The following is an 18108-nucleotide window of genomic DNA, read 5'->3' as shown; positions in this document are numbered from 1 at the left end:
AATTGAACACAGTTTAGCGGAATAACTAATGAGTTTCTAGAAATTGCTTAATCCACACTCATCTTACGTAAGCTTGACTTACTGCAAATTTCTTCGACTGTGGCCAATGGAAAGATTAAGAAGACTGAGGCTTTCTATGCGATGTGAGAATGTTTTGTCTAAATTAATTTACTACGTGTATACACTGTAAAGGATATATTGTAGGAGCAGTATATCCTGCAAAGGTACGACATCAGATGGTAGTAGGATTTTTGACCAAACACTACTCTACTAGACTGATTTGAATTACGTTTGGTAAAGGAACTACAATTGATTAGAGTTAAGCGTTATATTGAAGATCAACAATTTTATTAGCGTTCGGGCCCGTATGAAGTCGCCTATTGTTTCGTTTTCCTGACGAGTTCCTCACAACGATCTATTTGTCGTCAACTCGGTTCATCGGAAGCGAAGAAGCCCGAAGGTCTCAAATGGTTTTAGGACTTAGTGGAAGCTATAGTTTAAGTGTAGTTTATGGTAATCTGTAGTCTGTCAATTTTCAATTATACGTGAAAGTATAATATGTAGATTTAAATACAAATATGTGGACCTATTTTGAAATACTTCACCTGTAAAGCAACGCTCGGCATATAAATGTTACATGTATATGTGGACATTACATACATCGGCACGTAGACAAGTCGTGCAAGCAATTATAAATATATCGTGCTGTGATGAAGTGGAACCATGCTACGCTGTCATGAATGAATATGGACATATGTATACCTAAAACAGGCAATCAACTGGAGGCGAAGAATTAAAATAATAACAATACAAAGGTATACGCAATGGAAATTTAGTTAGCGTTGAAGAAATGTCGTTTAATTATATCATTGAATATAATAGGCCTATTGATATCGTTATCGTCGTGTGAATATAAATGTACTAAAATAAGACGTATACCTCTTTACCTAAAACAAAAGATCGGCATAGAACATTTGTTGTTACAACAGTGGAGAATTCAGTATACCAATGCGACCGTGCCACGTCATACAATAAAAAAAAAAATATTAAATTTGACAGTTGTATGATGGAACGCAGCTTGCCACCACAGTTAGGCCCATGGTTACTCTTTTTCAGGGGAGGACCTGAGGCGTCCACAAAAAAGTCATAAATGTTTCTGCTTCAGCAAGAACAGCTTTAGTAAATGATATTTCTCTTATTTAAAACATTGATTGCATAGTATTGTTAGCCTATAAGTATAACTAAGTTTGTGGCCAAGTTCAGCAAGTTTTAAGAAATTAGAATATCGAAGTTGTTGCTAAAGGGAGGAAATAGAAAAACTTTTTTTTTTTACAAAAATATTCACCGTGTCGAACTTCGAACGATTGAGTCGATTATCAGCAGTACTGCTTCATGGGAAACAAGCAAGATTACTGCACAGACTGGTAAAAATCCGACTATTAAATTGTAAAGGTGTATATGCGTGGCTACAAGTCAGGAACTTAAATGGGCAATTTCCAATTGCCAGTTACTCCTGTCGTTAAGGGCAATCTATCGAAAAGCATATATTGTTTATGTTATTTAATAGATTGTTCTAGTTTTTTTCAAAATAAACCTCTTTAAAGCGTTGTCTTCGTTTCTCTGTACAAGCAAGATAATCGATATTGTATATAGCAAATAAACTTCGCTGGTTTACTGAAACATGTTGATATTATATTTTTATAATGTCTTTAGATAGTGAAAATTATGCAGCGTATTACTATAGAATTGTCGTGAGCGATACGTTGATTCGTTAAGTGTTTTGAGCCCACAAAAATTCGATAAAACTTTCTACATTCTGTAAAAGATACCAATCAATGTGTCTTAACTGCTCTGTATTTCATCGTGCTCGGTCCCTCATCCACCTCTGTGCGACGACCACCTTACGGCGCGCTCTTCGTATAGCCGCGGCATATTTGCACGAGAACATTCTCTCCGGAAACAGTGTGAACGCTCTGTTCGCTCCAACTGGTCCTGCTTTAAATGAGCACGAATACCCGCCCGTCCATCCCCCCAGGCCAAGCTTCCCTGCTCACCTCAGCACAATCCAGAACCAACATCCTCATGGCGATGACTATTGGAAAGGACTTCAGGGTGACCGAGCAGACTGTCCAACAATTTCGTCCTGCCCAGCCCGATACGGTTGCTATATTCAACAGAAACCCGGCACGCGCTGCTCGTACTGCAAATGCAAGCGTGAGTTTCTCTATACGCCCACATATTGCTTAAGGTTTATAATAGGTCTTGTTCCAAATGATACAGAGGGTTTAACCTGCGTTGGGCTAAAAGCGATCTTGCTACAAGGCAAAAAGCCGACATTTATCAAATATATACGCTTTTCGTTTTTATTTTCCTCGTATAAATGTAAAGGGAAAAAGCGATTTCTAGACTGAATTGCTCCAAGACTTGTTAATGCTAAGCCTCCCGTTCTATTACAATGATAACTCTACACGATGATATATTTTGGTTTGATTTCAGCCCGTCCTTCCCACAGCGCTGGCGAGCATAAGTAAATGCCGGGGGAACCTGGCAGTTCAGTGAGAGCTGATTAATTTATTTCTCAATATGATAATGATACGAATAGTGGTGTTTCTCCCCGCAGCGAGCGGCGACACCAAGCGAGGTAGACGCGCATACGAAATGCTTCTGCTACTTTGTTGTTAATTGTTTGTGTTTTATAATGTAGTAAAGTACGTTTCTTTTCGAATTTTGTATTAGCAAACGTCCGCTACGTTTTTCTGCCGATTTCTTGGTGATTTTCTCCGCGAGTACTATATGTCAATCGTGTCTACGGGATACTCAAATACGTACAAAAGAAAGCTCGCTTCTTTTTTAGCCCACACACATACACATAATACATTAGTAATAAACAGTAATGTTGCTGAAATTAGCTGAACGAGATCTAATTGCGAACAATCTCTCATTAAAACTCGTGTAATTGCTTCGCAGATATCGCCAGTATTAGGTACCGAATATTTATTCCTCTATAGTTTCCGGTTTATATGAGTTTTTAGGAAAGCTGACAGATTGGCATCTTTCCATGTTCTGAAATAGCCAGTTTTCCGTTCTAAACGAAACGCCGCTATCTTGTAAATATAATTGTCGTAATATAATAAATATATGAGCTCGAATTGCAGCAGGAGGTTTATTGTTACTTGAAGTGAATATATCTATTGTATTCGTTAAGCAAATTAAACAGCTAGTCGGATCCAGTCCAAAGGGTCCTACGTTCAAAAACAACATCATGGCCTATTAGGACTCGGAAAACAGAAGCTTCCAGGACATAATAAATAACAAAGGAAAATGCTGGGATAAACTATTTCGGCGTTCATAGATAGACGATTAGCTGATAACGATTTTGTGAGATTTTTAATTGAACTAGATCAAAATTTTAGAATATCCAACCCCTTATTATTTCATAGAGATATTTACTTCAGGCTACGATTATAAATAGGAGGTTTAGAGTTATTTCATTATTTATGAGATTCAGGTCGGGATTGCACTTTCAAATTAAGGCTGTATCCTTCAAACAGATCGAGCACAAACCTCGCGGGCTAGGATTTCTTCGCTTGCTAACTTCTTTGTAGCTTTTGCCACCACCACAGATGGTGCTACTCGCGTTGTGTTGGTTACTCCGATAAACGTTAAGATATATATACTCGTATTTTAGGTTATTTATTTGGCTACTCAGAGAGCTGTTTAGCTAGTTCTATAAAGCTTTGACAATCTGAAATATCCATTATCGCTCTGGATTATCGAGTGCGCGACCACAAGCATGAGAGATTGTACACTTTTGCGGCTACCTTTTTGTAGCATGTAATCTGCGCCTAAATAAAAAAAATAAAGTCTTTCCCTTTCGAGAAAACTTCGCCCGCCAGACAATGTCTGCAGACAGTGCAAACCTAGCCTTTACAGCAAATGCCTTAAACCCAGGCCGTGTATAAGGCCCGTCGTTTCCTATGTACAACAAAACGAGCGTCTCTAAAAGAAACAAATCATTATTTGGTTTTTTCGGAGGATGAAGATCGTTTGAGCCATCTGGGGAAGCACAATTAAAAGAGCTATCATCAAACCACCTATCTGCAAAGAAGCGGCGAGAATCGTTAAGCTCTTTGCCAACAGAGCCATAACTAGAAATAGCATACAGATTTCCATTCAGCTGACTTGATTGAAAGAAACCAGTTAAAAACCAGTTGCACTGAGGTCGAATTAACACAAAAACTTCCTTTCGAAAATAACACTTCTTCCAGCCAGTTTCAAGCTGTGCTTTGTTCATTATTTGCTTATTACTGGTGTATTAATGAAATTATTATTAATATTAGCTATTTTATTACGCCTGCCCTTCTAAGCCCTAACTATGGATAATAAAAGGAGGGGTGTAAAGCTTGGCAGTGTTTTTTTTGCGCGCGCAACGCTTAACAGAGAATAGCATTTCAGTAACAATTATATCTAGCGCGATAAAGTTTTTCTAAAAAAAAACATTATATGTTATTTGGTATATTGACGAAAAGGCAGTCAAATAGACCGAAGCAAAGATCGCCTAACCTACATAGAGAGCCCGTAGAGAGACCAGTGTTGGGTACCTTCCTCAGATTAGTTGGAGAAAAGGAACGACCTGTGACTTTTTTGAGAAAGATAGCTAAGTGCGATTTTAATGTCGGAATAGATCATCGACATACTTAGCCTATTACAATAGCGTAAGTTATAGTAATGTCTAATGATACTTCAAAGTATTCACCTATTTGGGTCACTTCCGGGCTCAACAAACACTTAAATATTCTTGTTAATGTTGTGCTTTAGCTGTTAAGTGGCTTTATGTCATACCGCGTTTGGCTATTTCGTATTCATCTATAACTTGTGAAAATAGAAAAATACATTTTGGCAATGAGCAGTGCATGAGAGCTACGTGCATATGCCTGGAGTGCAAGAGTACCGTGTAGCAAGTTACCTTATTATAATATACTATTGTTACTCGTATTGCCTAGTAACAAACTATGCAGTAGGCAGAAAAATGACAGGAAAACGATTTTCACCATAGCATATCGCTGAAAATAACACTGTGTGTTAAACCGTTTAGTCTAAAGCTAAGTCATCGAAGTTGAAAATCTGCCTTTTTTTTTAAGTATTTTTAAATAGATATTCAATGCTTATTAATATTTTGGCTTAACTAGTACATCACATAAGTATCTCAGGACAAGGTGATACACACTTCAAAAGGTTCGCCTCTTTTTGCCGAGCCTCTACAGCAGACAGCGAAAAGAAATCATGTGAGAGCAGTTGCCATTTATGCTCGAAGCGGACTAACGTATCGAAAGATTTGATCAAAATCAAATCTCACTCAATTATAGCGTACAGTATATACATAAGGCTTACGCCTTAATAATAATAATAATAATAGATTCGTTCTTGTTTACAGCTTATCGCTGCTGAACATCGAAAGCCAGTGAAAATAATTCAGAAAGCAGTATGTAAATACAACCTATATATAATATCATATTGATTTACTGTTGCGTTACGCTGAGACGAATTCATAATGGAGACGGAAGGTTAGCCAACTAAAGGCAGCGTGAAAAATCTGTCGCGCAAACGAGCGGATTCGAACACGCAACTTCCGCGACGCCAGTATACAAAGTTCGTTACTGCCTCATCTATCACCGGAAATTTGCGCGCCGTTTTTTGGCTCGTGCTCAGGTAACTTAATTAGCTGTACTAAGGCGCCTTAATATTAAAGATAATAATAAAGATATTAAAGTGCCTGTCCATAGGTTTGCATTCCGTCGTCAATCAACTTATCGCTCACCCGTTTATAGTCCACATTACTAATCTGCATCATTTTTAACGTACACACCTGACGTTTGTCGTAGTCAATCAGAGTCGCAAACCTTTATCAAAGGATCTGCTAAGAGGGTATTAAACCACTGCACAGTTATACTGCGTACGCACCTAATAATAGCCCATGATTATTCAGACAGGCCTTAAAATTTTTTAGAAATATTTCAATATAAAAGTGTCCCGAGCTCTGCGTAACTAGTCAATGTATTTGTAAACACAATTATGACCTTTTCGAAAGAGATTATAAAAATGCGGCATTTATTTTAGGGCAGAGGGGTCTATATTAGAATATCTAAAAGAACGGTAAATTCAATATCTTAAACAAAAATCACAATTTTTATTAGCATTATGAAATGTAGGTATCCTGAAACAACCTTAACGTATTCTTCCAGTCACTAACTCAGACACAAGCATCGGAAAAAAGTAGGGGACGAGGATAACCTATGCCTACCAGGTTACGCTTTCTTTTGTAGGTCCTCTCATTTGTAATGAAATCGAACGAATAAAAGTATGAACAGAATTCAAGTCGAAAAGTATATCATACAGCAAGAATCAAAATCGATCTCCGCCTCGCAATTGTACAATTGAACACTTCCCAAACTTTATATTGTTTATACTCCTTTGCAGGTTATATAAAGTGCAAAGAGTCTGCAGAAGGACAATAGTAACATATTTCATATCCGAATTACTGGTATTGATATTCTGTGGAAATTTGAATCTATTAAGTCTCTTAGACGCTTTCTGTAGAAAGAGGGGTTTGTCAGGCAGTTGTTCTTTTAACTAAAGCCACGAGTCTCTATAGCCGTTCAGGTTAAATTGTTTCAAATGACAACGATCGAAATCGACTCGTTGCTCCTACTGCTGATATCAGATGCTGTTTGCTGCGAAAAATTTGAGCACATACGATATTATAATTATCGGACTCGTATAATCCGTATGATGAAACGTGTTTTGATGGTCCCCCACTCCCTCTGATATCGTGATATTCAGTTTTTAATTTGTATTGACTGCTAGCAGCAAAGGTGGATGAAAAGAGTTTTTTTTTTCATTTATTTTTGTTATTCAGTTTATCTCTTAGAGTTTGAAAATTTGTATCTAATTTGGGTCAGGCGATTTGTGTTTTCGCATAGTTGGACGGCTGGGGGCCAGGGGGATAAACAGAGGGGTACCGAAAGACCCGGAATATGCAAGTCAAGAACACTAAAAATGTAATATAGTGTCTTAATAAACGTTGTACGATATAGTTACTATTTAAAATAATCATTTGTTCATAAAAAAAATCAGCCGCGAAACTTCTATGTTAATTCTCGGTAATATCGTGTTACGCGAGGGTTTTGAAGTGTTAGAAAATGACGTAGGATTCCTGAACTTTTTCTCCTATACAAGTTCTTGCTGCATTGGCACCAAACTTACCAGAACCGATTTTTGTTTAGCGTTTGGCAGCTTGGATTGGTCGAGAAAAGTGTTGAATACGTCGTTATCAAAGCGTATTGGAGGAACGCTTGAATGAGCATGTTGTTACATACAAACAAGTTAAACCATATCAGCATTGTCGACAAAAATTTAAGGCCAGTAAATATATAAATAGCATAGAATATTTGTAACCATACGAAGGTAGTCCACAAGACCATACAATTCGACCTAAACAGTATCCAGTAGCATACTTGCCGAACGTGTGGTCATGAATATATCTACCCATTGCTTGTGTGCTGTTAGACTTTATGTCTGTATAGAAATACATTGGTCAAGGGTAATTACACAAACGCCATCAAGACCCATTCTTAATTTTTTTTTTTTGCTAGTATTCAATATGTTGCATATGTATATGTTGTTGGGTTGAATAATTAGGAATTTTTCTTTACTAACGCCATACGTCACTTGCCTGCTCCGATTGAGAAACGCCTGATGACAGGGGCTAACTCAAATGCGTTATGAAACATTCAGGCACTCGTCGAAAACCGACAAACGACTAAACAAGAAAAATGGAACCTTTCCGAGTTTTTAAAATCTCCTCACTCGTTCTTTGCCTAATAGTATCAACTGGATTAATATCGAAAATCGAATTATATATATTAGCCTATCATAATCGTTTCGAAATAGTGCGCGTACGCGAACAATGTAAAATACATACATTTAGAACCTTATTTCAATGAGCTCGGAGATGCTTTGTTTGTGGATCGCTTGTAGCTCGCTCGTTCGCAGACTATTCGGGTTTTCGTTTACCCAAACGGGTACATTAATCAATCACCGCGCTACAATCGCAAGAATACAAAACGTCTTTTAGGATGAATTTGTCAAAATAATTCTCATATCCTTGTAACAATGGAAATTTTGTAGCGATCGATATCAAATCCTGTGTTATCTCTATAGGTGAAAACAGAACTTGGCACATGATACAATTCCGCGGCCAGATATATAACTATTCTAATTTTTCTAACTCACAATGACCAGTGATCACAAACAGCTTTGCAATACAGTCAAGACTTTTAGTCGTCCCTTCTTCGGCGAAAGGCCGTACGACTGTCACGTACATATTCATATACTGGCATATTTCGATAAGTACATAAATGTACAGCTTTTTTTAGTGTACAGTGACGCGTGGCATCTTTCCGGGCTATAAATTATTACGCATTATTTCTGCCTAGGTGAAATAATGCTACGTTTGGCGTAGGCTTGAAGGAACTGATACTTCAAGCACATCAAGTTCGGGTGTATTATTTGGGCTGTCGTAGAGATAACTTCGAATATGCAATATTACGAAAAAAAAAAATGTAATCGCAAGGCGAACTAATATTAAGAAGCTAAATAATTTGAAACTCCGTTGTGGATCGAAGGTAACACCATTAGCATCGTAGTGTAGTACTTGTACAACAGCTTTGCGTAACGACGAAATTTTACGCACACCTTTAGACACATGCCATATTTACATGGTAAACATTTATAGACTCCTACTTGTACTCGATTAGACTGTATGGGTAAACTTACCAAGCAAGCTAGGCAAACTGGGGCCCATTGTTGTTTCCAAGGGATAAGTTCCTGTGGCAGCGTTTATTCCGACGACTGGTTGTTTTCGAATAAGCAGCTGCAGACTACGCGCTAAATTATATTTGGAAATGTCACGGGTATTTACGCGAATATATCGCATCAGTCGTTTTGATCGATCGTGTTTATACCTAGCGCTTTTGCTTATAATAATTTCCATAGCCAACGTATCCAGTGAGATTTGCAAGTAATTATTAAAAATGTACAATTTAACTCTTCCTGCCACTCCTAACGATCGAACGCCGTATATATTGCGAAGAACAAACATTTTCAAAAATAAAACGCGTCCAGATGACTGAATGGATGCATCGACCAAGTCCTACGTTTATTATGTAGATTGAATTGATTATCTAATAAATTGAAAGCTATCTTGCTAGTTTAAACTAATTAAATGGTGCTAATAGTTATCTGATGTACAATCATCAGCACAAACGAAGTTCAGTAAAGACGTACCATTAAATATTTGTATAATAAAATGGCACTGGTCTTCAGCTATTGCATCAACCTGCTAACCCACGATGTTGCTAAGTGAAATCATATTAATTGTGCACGAGGTGCAATTTTTTTCTCAAGGGGACTTTTTGGTGCAAATGTCGAGGCGCAACGAAAGATTCTTGCGCACACTTTTCAAGCGCTTTAGGGTCATATAAAAAATGGGTCTAGCCCAAATATGATCACAAACCCCGAGAAATATGTATGCAACCGATATCTATGAGTTTTCTATGCTGGCAGAATTCAAAGTTTGATTCATAATATTTTAACTGAATTATATCGTATACAAACTAATAGCTTAGTTAAAGGGTCTAATGGCTCGAAAGTACCAACTCCAGACTGAGTAGAATTTATTCATCGACTGAACAGTATATCCACTATATTTGGTAGCTATAATACAGCGTTCGACGTAAGATTGTAACCTACATTTTAAGGTGGCCACTGAGTCCAGATTGGATCCTTATCATTGCTTCTGTTCGCCAAACTTCCGCGAGCAATGGCGTCACCAACACTCGCGTACATTCTCTAGAGAGGCTTATAAATTACTTCTTTCGATTCCGCGGATCAAATCGCCAACAGACGGGTTTAGATACGAGGAGGCTAGTAGATATTCCCACCGGATGTTCGAGCCACCTGGGGTACAGCTAGGTATCATTTGATCCGTACGTATTTGATTAGATATTATCTGTTTCCTAGCTAGTTTTAATTATTTCTGAGCGGCTTTATGGCATTTCTTGAAGGACCTGCTTTCCTTGACGCATACGGCCCTGAGGATATGGTTGACGGTCCTGCTGACCTAGCAGGAGCAGAGGAGGCTGGCTTAGAGCTGGTCCACTTGCACCAGATGGCAATAGGACCAAGCGTTTGTAAATCCCGACGACCAGAACGTGCTACGAGACCAACGTTGTCGATCACGACTAAAGCAGGCACCTCACGAATGGACAAAAATGAACGCAGTTCACTGAAATTCGATAAAGCAAAGCACGTACCGTTCAGCAGAAGATCTCTAAAACAACTGCATTTTAGGCTTATTATACATCGAACCGCACGAACAAACCCTACTGAAGGAAAATTAGGTGGATAGATGCTGCAAGGTCAATGCGACTGGTTATTTGTTGCTCGAGATCTTCAAGGAATAGTAGCTATTTTGGCACTTTCCTTCCTATTTCAGGTTTTGTAGGCTCCAGATTATAACCATTTTGTGTACACTAATTGGTAAAGTTAAAGGCAGAAAATTTAATAGTTAAGCACTTAACTTGATCCGTATTCTTCCGATAGATATATATCTGTGGTTCAATGTAACTCTAGTATAGGCAGAGTTCACAGAATCATTTATGTATTTACCGTCAACTTTCAGTTGAAATCAGGCAACGTGAGCCATCAAGCTGCAGCTTGCTTTGGAAAATTTGTAGCCTTTTAGTGACTTTCGTACGCGCAAGCCCGAGTACATGTTAGTAGAGAATCGTAAACTCTGCGTACCTAACGGCTGGGTCATTGAAGCGTAGAGCGTGCCATTGGGGTCGCGACTTCATGAAGTTGAACAATTCATCTGCATTTCTGTCGGCAGAAACGTATACGATCTCAAGGCGTAGTCCTGCTGCATACAGTGAACGCTGTGCAATCCACAGCTCGTTAGCGAACACTCTTGCAAACAAAGGTTTGAACGCACAGGTGCACCAACATAGAAGATAAGAAGAGCATGCCATTATAGATTGTGGCTATATCGTCGTCGTTTTGGGCAACCCAATACAAAATGTTATGCCAGCTAAATGCGAGTTCTCCTGGGAAAGCGTGACGATTTATAATAAAGTTAAACTTACATTTAACTTTTAATCTCCTCGTGACGAACATTCACACTAATTCGCCCAGTAAAATATAACTACATCCATTTTACTAAATTAGATTCATGCCTACAGACAAAGCATAAAAAATATTCGAACAATGCCAGCCATATTTAGAAACGTACACTGAGATAGGAGTAATATATTCTATTGATATGATAACTATTAAGTGTCGGCGCTAAGTTTGGTCATAAAGATAATGCTGCGAAGGCAAGAGGCCGATCGGAACGTTCCTAAAGGACGACATTTATTTTCCGACCGTGTCGTCATACGACTATCGACCGAAGCTCGTCAGAGTTTGAAATAGGATCTTTGATAGAAACTAGATTTAGTCTAATGTTATTCTACTCACGGACATACTTCTAACTGATAAATTTCGTCAGCTCAATACTGACAACTCGGACGCAATAGCTTGTCGGTTTAACATCTGGCTGGATATTGAGACGACCGCTGCTTTGAGAATCGAACGCAAAGTAGAACACCCATAATTATCATAATTTCCAATGATAGAAGTCAATGGGTTACGGATCAATAGTCTTCGCATTACAATGGAAGGATTCTGTAACGTTTAATAATGTATCAGCCCGATTGTAACTTCCTCTTGTTGGTTCTATCGATTAGTTCCTACCAAGGGCATTTATTGTAAGCTTAAATATGTAAATCAGTCGATTTCACTCAGCCAGTATTGCCGGCTGAGATGCCCTCACCGTCTTTTCAGGTCTCGCGTTTTTTCGTACTGTACCGCTGGTTCAGCTCGGGATTAATCCGTTTAACAACGTACCCTGACTCGAGCATTGACATAAGGCGAATACGAGTTATTGCGATAGACACGAGCCTTCTAAATTGTCGGTAATGCCTTTCCTTTTGGATAGATTCGCGTGCTTAAGATATAATTCGATTGGACACCAGCGCATGTTGCTAATGCTCTGCAAGATCCAGGCTCACCTTATCGTGTTAATAACAGTCTAGTCTTTCGTCGATCAGGATTGGCTCCATTAAGGTCCTAAATACTCAAAGACCATTTTTTCTGTAATACTAAATATCTGCAACGTGTTTTACATATGGTGTTTAAGTTGTTAGGCGTTATTAGATAGACGGCTGACTTCTAGCACAAAACGAAGCGCTTCTATGCCCGGACTCATGCTTAAAGCACTACGTGTCAAGCAGGCAAATACGTCATTCACTACGCTACGAGAAGGGATCGGTCATCTACATCTGTCCACTTTAAGCACGGACGTGATAAATGTTTGCTTGCTACAAAAACCAATTTTTTTACATTCAATATAACTGTGGTCTGAATTATGTATGCATTATCTAAAAATTACTTAGTCATTTTGCGTTGCTACAAGCTTAGTTGAGTCTAAAGCTATATCACAACGTATTTAGCCGTTCGGATATTTTCGATCTGTACGCTCATAAAAGCCCCAAAGGTGCCTTCTCTAATATTGCACTCATCAGTCAGTACTACAGTCTTCAACATAGACTAATATAGCGCGCCTATTTGCAAAAATAAATTAGGTCTGCGAGTTGTTATACCTTTGAATTAGCTCTATTGTTTGAAGAACTGGTATAGGCTAGGGAAGCCTTTATCTGATACTGAAATGGAACTGTTGGCGTTATATAAAAAGAGTGCAGCTTATGTTTAACGCGCTAGGCTAACGTTAGATTTTCTATATGCAGCTCAGCTAGTAGCACCTTCCCTGGCGGAAAAATACAAATACATCAAATGGAACCACGTATAGAAGGCAAGTGAAATGTGGTCGGGAAGTATTTTAGAATCAAGTAGAAGGAATAGGTTACTGAGTTTAGCATTATTATTTCCGTTCATATGTTTTTTAGGTTTACTTTTTAATAGATTTACGCTATATGATCTATAACATGCGTATTCAAATGTGATTCCCTTCATTTTTTTGTCCACTAAATTCTTATTTTCATTGTAAACCTGTTCGAAAAGGTTGGGAAAGCATGGCCACTCTCACAAGGATTACTTCACTTCTAGTGAAGTACCAGATTTGTGCTTCACTAGAAGTGGATTGATCCTTCAATAATAACTGCTATAAAGTTTGTAATACCGCATAGGCGTTTACCGTTTAGAGTCTGTTTAAGCCCTGTATTTACGTATCCTTTTACGTCCCGACGTTTAAGAACTGCATAATCCAAACAAGCTGTATATACATCAATTTGCTTCCTACCGAGTAAACTTATGGAATAATTTTAATAGAAAGTGGCCGCTATTGCAAACCTAAGGTCATATTAAAGAGAGGTTAGTTGAGCTTTCCGCAACGACAAAAAGGATATGAGACTATACAAAGTCTTGAGTATAGCTCGTAAAAAGATTACAGCTGTCTATTGTAAAATATTTTTGTGCCATGTTTTTTTATGATTATAAAGTTATTAGAACCATGGGTTTCCTCAGTAACAGTATGGTTCCTTGCGAGCGCAGGAGCGTTCTGTTAATGGCGAAGCTCATGATGACAACAATGATGACTGTGATGATGTTACGATCCGATTCAGCGAAGTCTATTGCGGATTAAGGTCATGTCACACTTTGTATTAAAGAATGCGTTTCGAAGGAACTAAAGACTGAGGGAATTGAAGCAGCGTTCTGTTAGCACCATTCAGCCTACCCCCAACCCGTCACGTTCTGCAGCCTGCCTACGCTAACCTCTAAACCCGATAACTTTGGAACTGGTTTTCAAAAGCGGCTACATTTCAGTTATTTTGAACCATAATAGTCTTTATTCGACTAGAAACTTCAACTTGAGAAAATTCTAATTGCCTATGGAGCTATCCAAGTGAAATCTTCAGATGCCTTGAGTAATTCCTGTATTTAACTGAATCGTCAAATTAAATTTCGGCAGATTTTAGCGACAAAAAATGAGTACAGGACCGAGCATTACGACCCTTCTTTGAACGTATCGTTTGCACATCTCAAATCTGTTAAGGAGCAAAGACGACATGATTGCGTTTGCCGTGTCTTGGGTCGCAAAACGTGCATCCCACATATTTGCTAAATACAAGCATCACTCATTGAAAAGATGCATTGGCTACCAGTCACTGACTTAGCTAAAAATACATTCTGTATTTATAACGAGACACTTATATCATACGGATTCAAAAACCAAAATAAGGGAAAATAAAAAAGGCATATCCAAACAATTTGGATACGTGAAGTGACTTTCAACTCACTGAATATTGTCCTTTATTGTGAAGAACGGCAGAGACACCTATCATAGACAGGAATGATGAAAAAAACACAAATATTTCGATACTTTTTAACATGTAGCGCATTTCATTTCAGACGCTCATACGACAGGTTGATATAGGACAGAAGTACCGCTCAATTTAGAAAATAACAAGCTATATTTTTTTTTATAATATCAAATAATATTATTAACTTAAAGCCGGCCGTGTTGACGCCGCTAGCTGAGACTCTGTGACTGCCAGTTTCTACCTGTATCAACACCGTATTGTGACTCGCGATATGCACGTTTACGAGCAGATTCGAAGATGAACTTCATCTAAATATGAGACGCCGCGGGGCGTTTATTGTGCTTCGATATTGTTCTATAAAACCCTTGTTAAAAACGATATCATTGGATAAATTCATTATAGAAGACAGCAGCAACATTAAATAAGAACTTTTACGCCTGGGAAATCTAGGCTTGCTTAAGCTTTCAAATAAACTCATTAAAAAAGCTGCCGATAATAAATAACGCTGATTAAACCATCTGTGAGCGATATAACAATTTTATTTAATTTGGTCAGACAAACCTCGATAGAGGGAACTACTCACTGGCAAGAATCGCGAAATGCAGCTCCAAAATATAGAGCGACTAAGATCCTTTTTCGTTCTGAGATGGCGGTTAACGGGTTGGTTTCATCGCATTTATCCTCAGCGAAGAGATCCTGTAAGTTGGACACGCTACCACAGGCTCGTACAAGTGGCCTGTCACGGATGATATCCGTAACTGTCTGTACAAAATTGAAAAGAAACGCATGAACTACAAGGCTTGTTCAGACAACTCTCACATGCTCTTCGAATAGCTTATAGATAGCTAAGCTTACCTTACTGTTTCTTTTTTTCTGAAACAGCTTCTATACGTCTCCTAGAGGGTAACTCGCTGTCTTAATGCAGACTTTGAACAAGCATATATCCCTTTCATTTTACGAGGGTACAGTTAGTAGATACATTAGATTTTAAGTTCTTTTATTCTAGTGATCATGGTAGCGGTGGTGGAGGGAGGAAATCACTGCGGGTCACTGCTTCATGAAGAAGTCTCCTCCATCCTCCAACACTAAGTAGAGACTTTTTACTAGCAATGGCTTACGTTACGCTTCGCGTTCGTGAACACTACTTCAACCCTATCTCTGCTATTTTTGAATTCGTGAACTTATTGTAGTGATGTCTATACTAAAAGGCTTCAAATAGGGACAAGCATAAGCGAACATTTATGAAGAGCGTTTTCCTCTAGAAATGCAGTGTCGCTTTAATCGCTTTGTTTAATAATAATTAAGTATGAAATTTTCTTAAGGCCTAAATTATTGTTCAGCCACAAAGAATCTGAGGAGCATCTCTCTGAATTGTCCCTCTATCTTAATGCGGCACTACATCAAGTACACGTCTTCTTTCAAAATTTATATAGACATATGTAGTATATTCACCGGCTGTGTGTACTATCTGTACTTCAGTGTGTAAGCCGGAAACTCCTAGCACAATTAAGTGTGATTATCTATTAATTTCTCTATAAGGGATAACTGTCCATTCAGAATACCGACGACTTTGAGCTGAGCTAGAAAAAAATCACTCACAAGATTCCACCGACGACCGGACACGACACACTTGTAGCACGCGCACAGTCCAGGAGACATTTTTGGCCTCTTTTTTGTTGTTGCTGTTGCCGTAGGTCCTTAATTTTTACCGGCTAGCTGTCCTATGACGATGGCGCTGTAACCCATCGAAGGATTTGGTGAGTTTTACTTCGGTGAAAATGACTTATAGCCTATAGCACTTTTTGTTTCTCTATCGTATACGTCTACGTCACGAAGATGTCTCCCTTAATCACCATTAAGAAAATGTTGTCACATGAGCGCGTTAACACACAAAGTTGATGCTTTCGTTGCAGCAGGACTTTATTATCCTCGCTAAATATTTGCTTCCTTCTGGCAGTTTTATAGAGAGATCCTGTCTGTATGCAGTGGGACTACACAATAAAAAACTAGGACAGACGTGTACCCTGGTGGAATGCTGAGTATTACTAAATAAGGACAACACAAATGCCGACAAGGCATTCAATTTGTAATTACGCTCTGGACACTATCAATATAACTTGTTATTATTGTTGTTGCATTGACAGCACCAAAAATTCTAAGACAAAGCTTACTGAACGATGGTGAAGTGCTTCAGGGTCGTAGAAAAGCCTCGTTATAATACCAACGGCGGCTTTTCCTAACGGGAAGTCTATAGGGCCGGCAACTAGTTCGATTGCGAAGGTAAAAGTGGGGTGCGCGTGTGTGTGAGTTAATCCATGTGTAAGGCTGTACTAAGCTTCGAAAGTAATGGACGACGCCAACATAATAGATGACGCCTGACGATTGTCTACGCGAGTAAGCAATATTAGAAGAAATGCCACCTCGAAGTTCTTTATCATTGAAATAAATACACATATATATATATACGCACACACATATATGGACCTTTGTTATTTACCGTCCGATACGAGATCGCTTTTGGATCACATTATCTATGTTTAAGAAAAATTTATTATGACATATACTTAGCTCACTTTAGGTGACTGGATTTTTCGGCTTTGACCAAACCGTTTTCGAATACTTTAATTAAATTTAGTAGTACAGGCGTTGAGCGATTTAGTTTATTGCACCAATATTCCCTGTTGTGTACCATAAATGAGGGGCGGGACGCTTGCTTCAAGATTGATTCTTGAAAAAGTACTGAACGAAAAACGGATATGGACGGTTCGCTGTACAGAAGTTGTATTACGCCCTTTTTAATTGTCTCTATTGTAATGAAAGCCTAGAGCACCCTTGTCAACATCAGCAGAAGCTAGAAAAAGCATAGTCAGCGCATTATGACAGCTAAAGAAGCAACATGGAGGAAATATCGTTCTTGCCCTCGCTCTTACCTAACTACGTTTACTTCCTGCAAATGATAGTACTTTCAATCGTAGAAGTGAAATGCTGTTATTTGCCTGCCTACCTGCCTGCCTGCCTGCCTGCCTATCTATGCACTGTAAGCAACTGTTATAAATATTAAGCCACTATCATCATCACAATTACCTTTAACCGCACAGCCTCAGCCAATGGTAACCCACTGTTATTAGTATCGTCGCGCTCTGTGTCTCACTAGACCACCGCCTACTTGTAGGCTGTTTTGATAGCCTATTGCCCTCGTAGACACAACTTCGAAGCCAGTACATGCGTTAGTGTGCTTTGCCGCCGCCGTCTTCTTGAAAGCTGGTGGTTTCTTGGTTGGGATTTGACTGCATGGTTCCTCGGTAACGCGTAATGCAAGAGGGTGGAAAGAAGTGAAAAGGGAAAGAGCAGCATAGAGGCACATTGTAGCCTTAACGAAGTCTAGCCGTACGATGTGTATTTGCAATCTGCTAGGACGCGTCTCGCCATAAGGTGACAGGGCGGCCCCCGAAACGTGCCGACGCTTTTACCATTGGCATTTAGCCAAGAGCTTTGAGCGACTTTTCCTCTATCTTCTCCTCAGTTGAATTTGCGCGGCTACACCGGTTCACACTGTTTCTATGTTATATATTATTACGGTCGAGGCTGTGAAAAGAATAATTTCGAAGGCAGTACGAATATAGTTTTATAAGCGTTGCTGGTGATACATGTGTTTTTGTCACCCTAAGGA

At 38.8% G+C, this 18108-nt stretch overlaps 2 protein-coding genes across 6 annotated transcripts in view; one reads left to right on the top strand and one right to left on the bottom strand.

The window, feature by feature from the left end:
- LOC111251268 (uncharacterized) overlaps positions 1 to 4403 on the top strand; it is a 47957-nt gene extending 43554 nt beyond the window's left edge. For both annotated transcript variants that reach the window (XM_022807685.2, XM_086989788.1), the window contains 2 exons: positions 1924 to 2214; positions 2497 to 4403. In XM_022807685.2, the coding sequence (XP_022663420.1) occupies positions 1924 to 2214; positions 2497 to 2531 (326 nt within the window). In that variant the 3' untranslated portion in view covers positions 2532 to 4403. The remainder of the gene's footprint in view (positions 1 to 1923; positions 2215 to 2496) is intronic.
- A 5300-nt stretch (positions 4404 to 9703) lies between these two features.
- LOC111251699 (nucleoredoxin-like protein 2) lies at positions 9704 to 17737 on the bottom strand. Of its 4 annotated transcripts, none has more exons than XM_022808557.2 (5): positions 17523 to 17737; positions 16038 to 16173; positions 15022 to 15134; positions 10864 to 11028; positions 9704 to 10345 (listed from the first exon to the last, which is right to left on the bottom strand). In XM_022808557.2, the coding sequence occupies exons 2-5, from the start codon at positions 16095 to 16097 to the stop codon at positions 10087 to 10089; spliced, it is 597 nt and encodes a 198-aa protein (XP_022664292.1). In that variant the 5' UTR covers positions 16098 to 16173; positions 17523 to 17737; the 3' UTR covers positions 9704 to 10086. The 4 variants fall into 4 exon arrangements, with proteins under 4 accessions (XP_022664292.1, XP_022664290.1, XP_022664291.1 ...); XM_022808555.2 differs by having other exon boundaries at positions 15022 to 15200; positions 17523 to 17735; XM_022808556.2 differs by lacking the exon at positions 17523 to 17737 and adding an exon at positions 16610 to 16769 and having other exon boundaries at positions 15022 to 15200.
- Positions 17738 to 18108: the final 371 nt, after the last annotated feature.

The sequence above is a fragment of the Varroa destructor genome, unplaced genomic scaffold (genome assembly GCF_002443255.2).
Source record: "Varroa destructor unplaced genomic scaffold, Vdes_3.0 BEIS01000005.1, whole genome shotgun sequence".
In the NCBI taxonomy this organism is placed as follows: domain Eukaryota; kingdom Metazoa; phylum Arthropoda; class Arachnida; order Mesostigmata; family Varroidae; genus Varroa; species Varroa destructor.
The sequence above is the reverse complement of the archived record's forward strand: the minus strand, read 5'-3'. Positions and strand labels throughout refer to the sequence as shown.

Coding starts and splice junctions, on each gene's coding strand:
- LOC111251699 (XM_022808555.2), bottom strand. CDS start 16,097: ATGTCTCCTGGACTGTGCGCGTGCTACAAGTGTGTCGTGTCCGGTCGT. Junction 15,201..16,037: donor CCGGTCGTCGGTGGAATCTT/GTGAGTGATTTT, acceptor AATTTTGTACAG/ACAGTTACGGATATCATCCG. Junction 10,346..10,863: donor TTCAATGACCCAGCCGTTAG/GTACGCAGAGTT, acceptor ATCGAATTTCAG/TGAACTGCGTTCATTTTTGT.